Source organism: Mirounga angustirostris, unplaced genomic scaffold (genome assembly GCF_029215605.1).
Source record: "Mirounga angustirostris isolate CCGP_5_RB_7025 unplaced genomic scaffold, mMirAng1.0.hap1 SCAF_2, whole genome shotgun sequence".
Classification (NCBI taxonomy): domain Eukaryota; kingdom Metazoa; phylum Chordata; class Mammalia; order Carnivora; family Phocidae; genus Mirounga; species Mirounga angustirostris.
In genome coordinates, this window is record NW_026991710.1 from 32,400,723 (window position 1) to 32,416,763 (window position 16,041).

At 36.8% G+C, this 16,041-nt stretch overlaps 1 protein-coding gene across 8 annotated transcripts in view; it reads left to right on the forward strand.

The window, feature by feature from the left end:
* Window positions 1–14,972, forward strand: part of KLHL5 (kelch like family member 5) — a 90,302-nt gene extending 75,330 nt beyond the window's left edge. For 6 of the 8 annotated variants that reach the window (XM_064584379.1, XM_045881311.3, XM_045881309.3 and 3 more), the window contains 2 exons: window positions 2,478–2,649; window positions 6,935–14,972. In XM_064584379.1, the coding sequence (XP_064440449.1) occupies window positions 2,478–2,649; window positions 6,935–6,991 (229 nt within the window). In that variant the 3' untranslated portion in view covers window positions 6,992–14,972. The remainder of the gene's footprint in view (window positions 1–2,477; window positions 2,650–6,934) is intronic. The other 2 variants (XR_008506611.2, XR_008506612.2) reach the window with 2 other exon arrangements.
* The last annotated feature ends 1,069 nt before the right edge of the window (window positions 14,973–16,041 follow it).

The following is a 16,041-nucleotide window of genomic DNA, read 5'->3' on the forward strand; positions in this document are numbered from 1 at the left end:
TTTTCAGGAAAATACTGATATTTTTTCTAAAATATGTTCAGATGGACTTTAGATAGAAGTAATAAGATAAAGGGTAGGCTTAAAGAACTAAACTATTTTTATTTTCTTGAAAGAAAAAAATGTTAATGTTTTACATGGAAAGAAAAAGTAAATCGAATTAAAAAAAAAAAAAAACATGTTCTGAAATAGGCATCTCAAGCCCTGAGAATAAAAAGTGAAATATTTAAAAGATCAAATACAGGGCGCCTGGGTGGCTCAGTCGTTAAGCATCTGCCTTCGGCTCAGGTCATGATCCCAGGGTCCTGGAATCGAGTCCCACATCGGGCTCCCTGCTTGGCAAGAAGCCTGCTTCTCCCTCTCCCATTCCCCCTGCTTGTGTTCCTGCTCTCGCTGTCTCTCTCTCTGTCAAATAAATAAATAAAATCTTTAAAAAAAAATAAAAATAAAAATAAAAGATCAAATACAAACCAAACTGTTAATAGTGGTTACCACTTGACTCTGGAATTAAAGTTGGAAGGAAATGAGGCTAGTTATTGCATTTTTTATATATTTTTGTAATCTTTGAATTTTTGTTACAAGAATATATTCTTTGCTAATAGGAAAAAATTGTAATAAATGAACCAACTCATCTTTAAGATGACATTTATCAAATGCTTACTGTGCATTTTCATTTAATCCTCAATGCTGCGTGGTGAGCAGTATTTTCACCAATAAAGAAACTAAGATGTAAAGATTTTAAGTAACTTTACAATACCACAGAGCCAGTGATTGGAAGGATAAGGACTCAAGATTCTTCAGCCCAAATCCAAAGTCCATTCTCTAACCACTTTGCTATACTGCCTCTCCCAGGTGTTTCTGGATATGTAGGTATTCTTTTATTGAGGTATAATTGGCATATAACATTACATTAGTCTCAGGTGTATAACATAATGATTTGACATTTGTATATATTGAGAAATGATCACAATAAGTCTAGTTAACATCCATCACCATATATAGTTACAATTTTTTTCTTGTGATGAGAACTTTTAAGATCTACTCTTTTAGCAACTTTCAAATATACAGTACAGTATTATTAACTGTATCACCATGTTATACATTACATCCCCATAACTCATGTATTTTATAACTAGAAATTTGTCTCTTTTGACCCCCTTCCCCCATTTCACCCACCCCCTCCATGCCCCACCTCTGGCAACCACCAATCTATGAGCTTAGTTTTTTGTTTTTGTTTTAGAATCCACATATAGTGAGATCATAGGTATTCGTTTTCTCTGGCTTATTTCACTTAGCATAATGCCCTCAAGGTCCATCCATGTTGTTGAAATGGCAAGGTTTCATTCTTTTTCATGGCCGAATAATATTCCAGTGTGTGCATGCATGCATGCGTATGTGTATGTATTCTATATGTACCACACTTTCTTTATCCATTCAGCCATTGATGAACACTTAGGTTGTTTAGATGTCTTGGCTACTGTTGTTTTTTTTTTTTTTTTTTTTTTAAGATTTTATTTATTTATTTGACAGAGACACAGCGAGAGAGGGAACACAAGCAGGGGGAGTGGGAGAGGGAGAAGCAGGCCTCCCACTGAGCAGGGAGCCCGATGTGGGGCTCGATCCCAGGACCCTGGGATCATGACCTGAGCCAAAGGCAGTCGCTTAACCAACTGAGCCACCCAGGCGCCCCTTGGCTACTGTTAATAATGCTGCAGTGAACATGGGGGGTACATATATCTTTTCAAATTAGTGTTTTCATTTTCTTTGGGTAAATACCCAGAAGTAGAATTACTGGATCATATGGTAGTTCTATTTTTAATTTTTTCAGGAATCTCCATACTGTTTTCTATAGCAGTTGCACTAATTCACATTCCCACCAACAGTGCACAAGGGTTCCCTTTTCTCCACATCCTCCCCAACACTTGTTATTATCTTTTTGGTAACAGGCATTGTAGTTTTGATTTACATTTCCCTGATGATTTGTGATGTTAAGCACCTTTTCATGTACCTACTGGCCATCTATATGTCTTCTTTAGAAAAATGTCTATTGAGACCTTCTGCCCATTTTTAAGTGGTTTATTTGGGGTTTTTTTGTTTTTTGGGGTTTTTTTTGGTTATTGAGTTGTACAATTCTTTATATCTTCTAGATATAAAGATACATTATCAGATACATGATTTGGAAACATTTTTTCCCATTCCATAGGTTGCCTTTTCATTTTGTTGATGGTTTCCTTCACTATGCAGAAGGTTTTTAGTTTGATGTGGTCCTATTTGTTTACTTTTACTTTTGTTGCCTTTGCTTTTTGGTGTCAGATCCAAAAAATAATTGCCAAGACCAGTGTCAAGGAGCTTACCCCTATGTTTTCTTCTAGGAGTTTTATGGTATCAGGTCTGACATGCGAGTCTTTCATCCATAAACTATTTTTACTTAAAAATATTGTGAGAACAATGTCAGCTCCAGTTCTAAAATTTTCTTTCAGATATGATCCCAAAACAGACACGTGGACTGCAGTGGCATCTATGAGCATTAGCAGAGATGCAGTGGGGGTCTGTTTACTTGGTGATAAATTATATGCTGTTGGAGGGTATGATGGACAGACTTATCTTAATACAGTGGAGGCTTATGATCCGCAGACAAATGAGTGGACCCAGGTATGGCATTTCATTTTTCATTATTACACTTCTCTCTTTTTATTAAAACAATTCATTTGGTAAAAATGATCTTCTCACTTTTGTCCAATATCAAAATATATAGCATAAGCATGATAAAGTCATCTCTTGATTAAATATATGAAAACAAGAAGGAATGTTTAATTTTATGACCTAACTAAAATCCAAAATTATCTTTAAAGTGTAAGTTAATACTCAGAGAAATTATTAATAGTTTTGATCTGCCACCATTTGATTACTGGGAATTGATGAGATCCTAGTATTGATAAAGCAGATAGGACCACAAGAGAGCTATGGCAAAGGGAGGGGAGATTGTGGAAAATAAGAAACAAAGATAGAAATCAGAAAAATGTGAACCACTTAGGCAGATGTGAGCAATAATTTTTAAATACTCAAGCCACTGATATTTGGGAGCAGATGAAATGTCTGGGATTCACCTAATAAAGATGGCAACCTTAAATTACATTAACAAGTAAGAAACTTGACCCGGCAAGCTTATTAACAGAAGGAATTCCAGCCATGTCTATTTCTGGAGGGCCTAGCACTTCTAAGAATGATCTTTTGAGGTCTTTGTTTCCATCATTACCGAGAACAGAATTAGGAATTTTGTGCCCCAATTCAGTATCTGGTACCTGAAAGACACTCAGATGTTTAATTGAGCCAAGGTTTTCCTACATACAAGGAGCAGTGGTAAGTACTGTCAAGAAAACAAACTTAAAAGAATCTGCACTGCCATACAACTTAACTACTTAAGTACGTATGATCTGCGTGTGTAAGGGGAGAACCCACGATGTAGAACAGTTAGTAGCAAGTGTCGCATGGTGTAGGCATTGAGTGGTGTAGGAAATCAAAGAGAAAAAATAAAATGGTTGTTGAGAGTGCTTTAGTGAGAAGTTGGACTTAAGCTTTGAATTGATCCAATTCAAAAGGTAGAAAGAAATGGGAAATTGTGTGAGAAAACACGAAAGAAATGTCAGTGAAGAAGAAATACGCCAGATATATTGAGAAAGTGTGGCTGGTTATAAGGATCCAAGCTTAGTAGGAGTAGGACTTCTTTTTTTTCTGCCCTTTTTAATTTAAATTAAATTCATTAACATACAATGTATTATTTGTTTCAGGGGTACAGGTCTGTGATTCACCAGTCTTATATAATACCCAGTGCTCATTACAACACATACCATCCCCAGTGTCCATCACCCAGTTACCCCATCCCTCCACCCCCCTCCATTCCAGCAATCCTCAGTTTGTTTCCTATGATTAGGAGTCTCTTATGGTTTGTCTCCCTCTCTGGTTTTGTCTTATTTCATTTTTTCCTCTCTTCCCCTATGATCCTCTGCCTTGTTTCTTAAATTCCACATATCAGTGAGATCATATAATAATTGTCTTTCTCTGATTGACTTATTTCACTTAGCATAATACCCTCTAGTTCCATCCATGTCAATGCAAATGGCAAGATTTCATTTTTTGATGTCTGCATAATATTCCATTGTGTGTGTGTGTGTGTATATATATACACATATATATACCACATCTTCTTTATCCATTCATCTGTCGATGGACATCTGGGCTCTTTCCATAGTTTGACTATTGTGGACATTCTTATTAGAGAGCAAGGTTGGGGTCAGGATGGAAGTCAGTGAAGGCCATGTTTCAAGAGTTTGGTAGTGGGAAGCCAGTGGAGACTTTTAACCAGGAGAGTGATACAGTAATAGAAAGTTCATGTGGCAGTTGGGGACAGGATAAGTTGGGTTAAGGGCAGGGGAAGCAAAGGCTGGATAAAAATAAAACATTTAGAAGATTGCTTCACTTGTAAGGCTTGAGGTGTCAACTCTAGAGAAGGATTCAAGAGATATTACCAAGTCCTGTCTATTCTTTCTTTCTACTGGGTTGGATTAAAAGTTCAACTTCTGAAGAAAACAGCAAATTAATGACTGGAGAGTGTCTTAGATAAGATAACGGAATAGAGCAATTAGAGAGAGGAAGCAGGGTTTCAACAGGATAAGGAAGAATGAAGGTAATTTGTCATTTGTGAAGTTATAAGAACCTATGAGAATGTGATAGAAGCAGAAACCACCACACAGTGTAAAAAGTAAAGAGAAAAATAAGTAAATGCAGGACCTAGAGGGGCATACAACTTTCAAATAATGATGATGATAGGAAGTTAACATTTATCAAACACATTTTATGTACTAGACTCTATTGGATGAGGAATCTGAGACACAGAGAGGTTAAATACTTGACCCAAGTCACACAGTAAATCAATGGTAGAGTTAGAATTTGAGCCAAAGGTCTTTTTCACAGTAGAGGTGAAAACTAGAGAGTAGAGATTCCAGATACTAGAAAGAGCAGCATTAAAGGACACTTCTGAAAGAAGGGCAGGAAACAGAATTGAGAGCAAAGACTGGTCCTCCTCAGACTGGAGGAAAGACCTCTTCCAAGACTGGAGAAGAAGATGAAAATATGACTGTAGAAAGGGACAGGAGTTTTTAAATGAAGAGGTTAGAAAAAGGGACTTAGTGTGTGACCTTGATCTTGTTTCTTAAGTTTAAATGGGGTCACTGGGTGAAGGAAAGAAGAGACCATTTGAGAGCGCAAATCAGCGCTACAGAATTTTATCAGAAATTATGTGATTGGGGTGCCTGGGTAGCTCAGTGGGTTAAGCATCCAACTCTTGATTTGAGCTCAGGTCATAATCTCAGGGTCGGGAGATGAGCCCCATGTCACACTCCGTGCTCAGGAGGAAGTCTGCTTGAGATTTTCTCTCTTCCTGTCCCTCTGCCTCCCCTTCTCTAAAATAAATAAATAAATACATAAAAATTTAAAAAAAGAAATTATGTGATTATCCACCATCAGCCTCCTGCCATGGCAATGTGAATGATAACCAAGGAGCCCAAGAAGAGATGTAAAAATCTCTTTTTCTAAGATGTGTTGATTTACGCTCTTAGGCTAGTTATAAGGAAATCTTTTGGCCGGTATTTGAGACTTGTTATTACAGGTAATTAATGCTTTATGCTGAATTACTCTCTTATCAAAATTAATAATCAGTGACCACATAGCTATTGTTTGCACATCACCTCTATTACTATTTTTAAGCACCTAAATTTGGACTTATAACTGTAGAATCTGAAAAATAAATTTTCCATTCAGTGTTCCAACAAATGGACAAGAGGACATTTGTCTAGGGAACGAAATGAGATTATAAAATACAAAACAAATTTTCTCAGTGCTTTGTATTAGTCACCCCTTCCCTGAATACTGTTGTTTTAATTCTTAGGTCTTACTGTGGACAAAGTAATCTTTCTTTAAAAACTATCCTTGTCCACACTTAGTTTCACTATGAATGGCCTGGTGTCTAGGGAGGGAGGGAGGGAGGGAAGAAGGAAGGAAGGGAGGGAGGGAGGGAGGGAGGGAAGAAGGAAGGAAGGGAGGGAGGGAGGGAGGGAGGAAGGAAGGAGGGAAGGGAGGGAGGGAGGGAGGGAGGGAGGGAAGGAAGGGAGGGAGGGAGGGAGGGAGGGAGGGAGGGAGGGAGGGAAGGAAGGAAGGAGGGAAGGAAGGAAGGAAGGGAGGGAGGGAGGGTAAGTGAAAGATTTAGGAATTACTCCTTATCCATAAACTAAGATTATACTTCTTTCCCAGCACCCTGCCCTTGTATCTCATTGTCATAGAGTTTATTCACCAGGTTTGTTTCTACTCCTAGGGAGTTGGAGGAGGCGTATTTATTATTTATTTACTGTGCTAAAAAGTAGCAGAGTGGGCTTAGATGGCCCAGCCCTGCACAGAGAGGGCAGTCAGTAAATGTGCAATGACTCGTGCCCCCGGGGAAAAAGCAGCCAGGCATGCAGTGAATCTGGTGTGCTCGGAGACAGGGTATCTGTCACAGGCCCTCTCTAGAAAATACTTGATATTTTCGCCACATGGGTCACAAAGTGTTGCCCAGTTCCTCATTATCCATATTCCACATCCTGTCGGCCAAATAAAGTGTTTCAGGTAGAATACGTCCTGAGCAATTTTTTTTTTTTTTAGAATTACCTTTAAAGAGAAGGGAATACTGCATAATACTGTGATACACCCTAAACAATTGACTCTGCGAAACTTTGACAGCAGCAGGGGGCTTGGAGGAAGCGGGGCAGGAAGGCTGGGGCAGCAGAGTTTGGCAGTAGCTCTTTGACAAGTACAGACCATATCAGTATTTTACCAACTAGTATGGCTTTATCAACAGTTGAACCCACATACCCAACAAATATGTCTTTTTGCTTTTTTATTTTAGGTTGCTCCACTATGCCTAGGAAGAGCTGGGGCTTGCGTTGTAACTGTCAAATTATAACATAGTGCTTTGTTTTCTAAATGAAGATTTCATCTGCCTCATGAATTTAGTAAAATTATTCTCCTACCAATGGATACATTTTTAGCCAATTTGCAATGCCGCATTCCTGGGCACAGAGTGCCCAATCTCAAAGCGAAGAGGAGGAACAAGAGGATGACCCAGGATTAAATCCTACATTTCTCAGTAAGTCATTTCTCAGCAAATCCAGGCTACAGCTGGTGGACTGTGAGCATATGTTCCCGACATAACATATGAGGACAAATGCACTGCTCCTCAACACGACCCAGTGTTAGCTGGGAATGTCATTTATTAATAATCAATCACATTTTACTCACTTTATCCAGATTTCTTTTACTACAGTGCATATATGCCAGATAACACTTTGAACGTTTGCTTTGTAACTTTATCGTACATTAGTTGCCGTAATTTTTATCCATTTGTTCATTTAACCACAACCGCTGCTTTAATGACATACTAAACACTATGCTGATATTCAGTTTTCAGAAATAGCTGCATTATATATGCTTTGATTGTGGATTTTATTTCTCAGTCGGCTTAGTCTCATGAATAAAGAAAAATGAGAGTTAAAACAATAATGACCAAATGAAAATGAAATGATCTTTGGGTTCTTTTAAAATATTCATCCTATTATATTTAGATTCACTAAGAGCTATGCATTATGATATTCTCAAATTGGAACTGAAACATAGTGTTTTGCATTAAATTTAAGATATGCAAAATTATGGGGGTGCCTGGGTGGCCCAGATGGTTGAGAGTCTGCCTTCGGCTCAGGTCATGATCCCAGGGTCCTGGGATCGAGCCCCACATCGGGCTCCTGGCTCAGCAGGGAGTCTGCTTCTCCCTCTCCCTCTGCCTCTGCCTCTCCCCCTGTTCATGCTCTCTCTCTCTCTCTCTCTCTCTCTGTATCTCTGTGTCTCAAATGAATGAATAAAATCTTAAAAAAAATAAAAGATATGCAAATTTATGTAGAGGAAATGAATGTCATATGCCCTAAAATGTTCTTTCACCCAAGTAGCACTTAATTATATGGATTTGTTTTCTTTTATATTATATAAGATGTTTTGATTTTGATATTGACAAAACTGTTTGGATATTTTTATGTTCTTAAGTCTGGATTTGCCTCCCTTGCTTTGTTTCTCACATTTTGCTGCAGTTAGTAACCCTTTGTGCTTCTTTGTAATCAAATAGTTTGAGGGGAATGGGATTATTGAATGTTTGAAAAATAAGTTTGAAGTGTTTATTACCCAAAGTTTTGTACATTTGTAAACTCCAATTACACATGTGAATGTTAATATTCTCAGTGAATTGTTTCTTGTCGGCAAAAATGCACTGGGCAGTAACATTTTATGATAAATCCTTTAAGATATAAAAATCATTAATTTATGTCTTAATATAAAAATGAGTATAAACTAAATACCCATCTTTTAAAATACAGAACTGTGGTTAATGTGCTTTTACATTTTATATCAAGGTAGACTTCATTTTAGTTGCTTTCTTTAAAAAATTAAACCAACTCTTTTTTTGGTGGGGGGTGGGGCGGGTGGGGTGGGAGGCAGCCAATTTTGAATGCTCTTGAAATGTTTCTACCCTGGAAACCAAGAAACTGAATACTTCCATTCCCAAAGCAAATCTTGTGGTCATCTTATTGGTGTGGCCACAAAGAAAATAATAGTGAAAAATACATTAATGTTTTCTATATTCATTATATTATGGATATAAATTCAATTATTTTCATGACAAGGAGGGATCAGCCTTAGAGTATATTTATGTATTTAGGGGAAGAGAGAGGAAAAGAAGAGGAAAAGTTACAGGAAACAAAACAAAAAAATCAAAAGCAGAAATGTGTTAGCACATCATCACCTTCTTGGGGAGGCTCAGGCCTGTGATTTGAAAGGAATTTATACTTGTACAATACAAGGATTTATACTTGTGATTATTCCTTTGAACACTCACCATCCACTCTCTGAGGACCTTCCTTTCCTTATGGGATTCATGAACAGTGCCTTTGATTTTTCTACCTTGATAGAGGACCTTTTTAATGCAGTTTTGTACAGTTGACGCTTGAACAACACAGGGGTTAGGGGCCCAACTCCCTGCACAGCAAAAAATCTGCATACAATTTTTGACTCCCTTGAAACTTAACCAGTGACAGCCTACTGTTGACCAAGCCTTACCAATAATGTAAACAGTTGATTAACACATATTTTGTATATTGTATGTATTCCTACAATAAAGTAAGCTACAGAAAAGAAAATGTTATTTAAAAAATCATAAGGAAGAGAAAATATATGTACAGTACTGTACTGTATTTATCAAAAAAAATCCTCATCTAAGTGGACCCATACTGTTCAAACCTGTATTGTTCAAAGGTCAACTGTGGTCAAGAGGACCTGCTTTCCTGAATACTAATAAAGAGAACCAATTCTTTCTGGTGACAGAACGCTCGCCAAAACATTCATTCTTCTCGTCTGGGGTCTTATAACTCTGGAGGAAAATACGACTCTTCTTTGTATCCATCATCCAACATTGCTGCCTTGACTTATACTTGCTTGTTCATTGATGATGATACCTAGATGCTCTTTATTTTAACCTCAATTAGTGATACCTTATAAAAATAATATTTGTTAGTAATTATTGAATGCTTATTATGAATTAAGAACCAAGTTTTTTGCACGCATTAATGCACTTAATCCTCACAACAACCTTATGAGGTAGGTTCCATTATTATTCTCATTTTTACAGATGAGGAGACTGGGGCACAGAGAAGTTAACCCCAAGATCATAATATAGCAAGTAAGTGGTAGGACAGGAATTTGAATGCAGGCACTCTGCACTTGAGAGTCCATACTCTTATTTCTTTCTCTAGGTAGAAAAAGAGAGGTTTCATTTTAATAAATGAGGAATCATTTATTTTAATAAAAAGAAAATGAAGAAGGTTTATGCTTTTGGAAGTAAAATTTATACCAGTTATACCCCTCTCAGAAAATTTTGGTTCTTTAGTCTCATTGGGGAAATTTTGTTTAAATCTCTTATAGAATTTTACGTACAAATTTGCTTTAGAAAAGTAAATGCAAGAAAACACGATATATACTTCACATTTTATAAATATTAGATGGATTGCATGGTATTTTGGATGACTGAACCATAAACAGATTTATTTATCAAAAAGGCTTTATTGCCAAAAAAATTAGATGACGTAGATGAAATGGACAAATTCCTAGAAACACACAAATTACCAAAACTGACTCAAGAAGGAATAAAAAATCTGAACAGACCTATAACAAGTAAAGAGATTGAATCAATAATCAAGAATTCCCAACAAAGAAAATACAGCAGTAGATGGGTTCACTGGTGAATTCTGCCAACCATTTAAAGAGAAATTAACACCAATTCTTCTTAAACTGTTCCAAAAAAAAAAATAGGAGAAACACATTCTAATTTATTCAATAAGGCCAGCATTATCTTGATACCAAAGCCAGACACAGACAGATTGTACACTATGACAAAGTAATAGTTATTGCAAGAATATGGGGATGTTTCAACATATGAAAATCAGTCAATATAACATATCACATTAATAGCATGAAGGGAGCAACATTGTCCTAGTTGGACAATGACATGAAAATAAAGCTATTTGTTATAAAAAAAAAAATTGAATGAAGGGGGAATGAACAACATGATCATCTCAATTGATAAGAAAAACATTTGATAAAATCCAACACCCTTTCATGGTAAAAAAAAAAAAAATTCCACAAACTAGGGAGAAATGGAATTTCCTCAAACTGTTAAAAGGCATTCATGAAAAACCCATGTTAACAACATATTAAATGGTAAAAGATTGAAAACTATCTTCTTCAGATCAAGAAAATGCCCACTTTCACCACTGCTAGTCAACATTGCACCAGAAGTTCTAGGAAGAACAATTAGGCAAGAAAAAGATATAAAAGGAATCCCGATTTTAAAGGAAGAAGTAAGACTACTCTATTTGCAGCTGACATGATTCTATATATTAAAAATTCTAAAGAATACACACACACATACACACACAAAACAAAACTTGAGTGCAAATAAATTCAGAAATGTTGCAGGATACAAGATCAACACAGAAATGTCAAGTGATTTCTATACATTGGCAAAAAAAATCCAAGAAGGAAATTTTAAAAACAGTTCTATTTATAGTAGCATTACAAAGAATAAAATACTTAGTAATAAACTTAACCAAGGAAGTGCATGGCTTGCACATTGAAAAATACAAAACACTTATGAAATAAAGATCTAAATAAATGGAAAGACATCCCACATTCATGGATCAGAAGAATTATTGTTAAGATGGCAGTAGTCTCCAAATTAGTCTATAGATTCAATGCAATCCCTATCAAAATCCCACTGGCCCTGTTTTGCAGAAATGGAAAAGCTCATCCTAAAATTTATATGGGATTGGAAGTCACCCAAAAGAGCCAAAACAATCTTTAAAAAGAACAAAGTTAAAGTTAAAATCAAATGCCATTTCCTGATTTCAAAATATATTACTAAGCTGCAGTAATCAAAATAGTGTAGTACTGGTATAAGGATAAGTACATAGACCAGTAGCATGAAATACAAAGTCCAGAAATAAACTATGGTCAACTGATTTTTAACAGGGGAGCCAGGACCATTCAATAGAGAAAGAATAGTCTCTTCACCAAATGGTGCTACAACAGCAATATTCATGTGGAAAAGAATGAAATGGGACATTTAATTCACAAATGTGTAAATATTAACTCAAAATAAATCAAAGATCTGAATATAAGAACCAAAACCATAAACCTCTAAGAAGAAAACATAGGTACAAATCTTCATCACCTTGGATTTGGCAATGGTTTCATTTATATGACATCAAAACACAAGGCAACAAAAGATAGATAAACTGGACTTCATCAAAATTAAAAGCTTCTATGCATCACAGGACACGATCAAGAAAGTGAAAAGACAGCCCACAGAATGTGAAAAAATATTTGCAAATCATATAAAAAGTCTATCCAGAATATATAAGGAACTCCTACATTCAACAACAAAAAGATAAACAACCTATTTAAAAATGGGCAAAGGACTTGAATAGACACTTCTCCAACAAAGGTATAAAATGGTCAACAATCACATGAATAGACGCTCAACATCATTAGTCATTAGGGAAGTGTAATCAAAACCATTTCAAATCCACCAGGATGACTATAATTTTAAAAAGAGAAGATAAGTGTTGGAGAGGATGTGGGGAAATCGGAACCTTCATACACTGCTGGTAGGATGGTTAAATAGTATGGGTATAGTGGAAAACAGTTTGGTAGTTTCTCAATAAATTAAACATAGAATTACCATGTGACCAAGCAATTCCACCCCTGGGTGTATATCCCCCCTACCAAAATAAGAAACCCTGAGAACAGGTGTTCAAACAAAAATTTGCATATAAATATTCGGAGCAACATTATTCATAGTAGCCAAAAGGTAGAAACAACCCAAATGTCCATCACCTGATGAATAGATAAACAAATTGTGGTACATAATATAATAGAATATTTTTCAGTCATAAAAAGAAATGAAGTACAGATACATACTGCAACATGGATGAACCTTGAACACATTATGCCAAGTAAAATAAGCCAGACACAAAAGACCACATATTGTATGATTCCATTTATATGAAATATACAAGATAGGCAAATTCGTGGGGGCAGCCAGAGTCTGAGAGGAAGAGGGAGTGGAGAATGACTGCTTAATGAGTAAGGAGTTTCCTTTCGGGGTGATAAAAATGTTCTGGAACTAATTAGTGGTGATTACACAACAGGGTGAAGGTACTAAATGTCACTTATGACAAATTTTATGTATATTTTACAATAAAAAGCTTAGTAGGTACATTACAAATTGTTATTTAAATGTTGTAACAATAGGCATTCTCTATATTGCTAGGATTAAAACTCTGCATTTACATTCATCCCAAAGAGATTTTTTCTCAATGTAATGTGCAAGTAAATGGATTTTTAAGTCTGACAGAAAATCTCTTTAGATTTTAGATTTAGAAACAGTGACAAAGAGGAAATTTTGATTGGAAGCTCTTTTCCAATGCCTAGTACACAAAGGCATCCCATAAATGTTAAAAGTCAAAGTAAGTATCTTTTCATTAATTGTATAATGCTTAAAATGTTTGTAATTTCTTAACTGTTATTGAACAAATATTCAGTAAAATGACATTTTACTGTGACTGGATTATAAATTCCCATGTAATATTTTCATTCTATTTCATTTTTTAATTGGAGTAAAAAATCAAATGCCATGAAAAATTAAAACCTACTTTTGGTATTTTCATCCTTCTCAATCTCAGATACCTTCCATGATTTATAAAAATGGACCAACTCCCCCACCAGAGACTCTGTCCTGACTCCTAAGACCTAAGAAAATACCATGTTTATTTTGTATCTTCTCCTGGGCCTGAGCAACTCTGGCATCTTGTGAATCTCTTGAAGAAATACAGTACTGATTGATGTAGGTATTAGCATCACAACTAGTGTTTACTGCCACCCCATTTTCCCTCCAGCCCTGGGTAATTATTTCCTTTAGCTAATGAGATGCATCTAAAGAAGGCAAGGAAGCTTGGAAACCATGTTCAGTGTCCTCCATCTTTGCTCAAGCTGAAGTTGGTTCCATTTGGTGACATTTCTTTGTGGATAATAAACACATATTTAATCAAGATATCGGTAATTGGTTTTATATTGTTGAATGAATACTACTTGTATAATATGTGCCTAAAGAATAACTAATAGAAGTTGGGAAGGCAAACAATGACTCAGTGACCCTTTGGTTACACCGGGAGTGGTGGCATACTCAATGTATTAACATTATCATGACTACACTAGTTTCAAAACTAGTCAGATTGCTTATTTATATTTTTCTGAGTGAATTCTACCCAGAAAGTCTATTGTCACTTTTTAAGAGAGTACAAACACGCCACTTGAAATTGAGAAGTAGAATCCACTACATTTTTAAAATCGCTTTCTTTGAAGTTATGCGTCTTTACAAATCTAAAGTACATGATAAGCTGAGCAGTTCAAAAGAGACCTAGATGGAGTAAATTTTGTGGACGGAAAGAGGTCCTTGCGTAGTGGTGGAGCAATGAGGTTAGAGAGAAGCTGTCATTCAAAGAGCTGCCTGTGTCTGACAAGAATAGCTGGGCTGTATGAGGACTTCAAAGAAAGAAAATCCCAGGTAGTAAGTTTGGCAAAAGCTGACCTACTTACCTGGCTGATTCTGTATCACAAACTCAGTAGCAAAGCTGCAGAGGACTGAGAGTGGGGGTGGGGGCAGCTATTCCAATTGAGAATTCATTTATCTCAGAAACTTTCTGATAAAAAAATGTGCATTGAGCAAAGCAGTAGGGAGACTAAAATCTTATATAATTGTTGATCATGACACAAAGGAGGGGAAAGAATGTTAGTTCATTAAGGGCATATACTGGGGTATCTTTTTGTACCCACTGTAGCACTTAGCATTTTACCCACTGTTACACCTTCACATAATAGGCTCTCGCTAATTACTGGTTGATGTAAATATGGAGTAGACTTGGTCTTTGAGGTCAGGCACCGCAAATGTATTGAAATGTGGGTTTATAGTAACACAAATTCTGAAAGATAGAACAAAAAGAATTTATGAGATTTCCTTGTTCACATTTTGAAAGAGGGTTATGACATAAGGAGAGGGGTAGAAAGCATGTGCATGGGAGTGAGAAAACTAGAATATGGTCGGGAAGGAAGAAGCAGCCCAGGCTGACTGCTGAGGCATCAGATACATGCAGGGCGATGGAGGGAAATGTTGGCTCATTTATTGTTTTTTTCAAATTAAGAATGACAGTCATCGTTTCTATCTGCACATGACTCCAAAATAATATGAAGAAGCTCCAGATGGTTATAAATAATGCCGGGGATGCAGTCTACAGGTAGGCCCCCTGTCTACCTGCTCTTCCCATCTGACCTTATTTAAGGAGTCATATGGACCACGTACAGCTAAAATATATCAGCTAAGTGGCCTGCTTTCTCTTCTCCCAGCAATGTTACAACAATTTCAATTTTCAGATGTCATGAACATTCAACTCAATATTTGGTATTTGGATGGTAGAGAACTTTTGTATTTTCCCTGTTATATAAATCTTTCATAATAGTCTTTGCAAAGGTTGTACTAGAGGATTGCTCAGGTCTCTTCCAGCTCCAGTACTCAATAATGTAGGTTGAATATCATCTGACTATCTGTCGGCATTCATATCCACCAGATAGGACAGTTTGGGATACCATCCCAGCCAGAACCCAGAATGGTATGGCATTATCACCCCATTGCTGGCACAGTCTAGTCCAGTGATTCTCAGCCATGGCATCCCATCAGGATTACTTGACAAACTTTAAAAAAACCCCTGGCGTCTGGACTCTACCCCATATGTGCCATCTCAGGCTGTCAGTCCCAGCCAGAACCCAGGTGAATCTAATGTGCAGTCACAGTAGAGAACCATTCCCTAGGCCAATGTCCCACAGAGTGGCTTCCACTCCCCTCAGACTATGTCATCCCTTGCCAACTTCTTCAAATCAAGGCCCTCTGTGCTTGCTGTAGTCTGAGTGTTTGTGTCCCTGCAAAGTCACGCGTTCAGAGCCTCTTCCCCACAAGTTATGGTATTAGTAGGCGGAGCCTTTGGAAAGTGCCTATAAGTCATGAGGGAAGAAACCCTCCTGGATGGGATTAGTGTCTTAAAAAAAGAGCCTCCACAGAGATCCCTAGATCCTTCTGCCTTGAGAGGATATCCCAGGAAGTCTGCAACCAGAAGAGGGCCCTCCCACAACCACATGGCACACTGACCTTGGACTTTTAGCCTCCAGAACTATAAGCAGTAAATTTCTACTGTTTATAAGCCATCCAGTCGGTGATATTTTTTTATAGCAACTGGCACAGACTACCACAGTGTTACACCAAGAGCGAACTTTCCAAGCACCCTCAAGCCCTTTTAGGAGAACCATTTT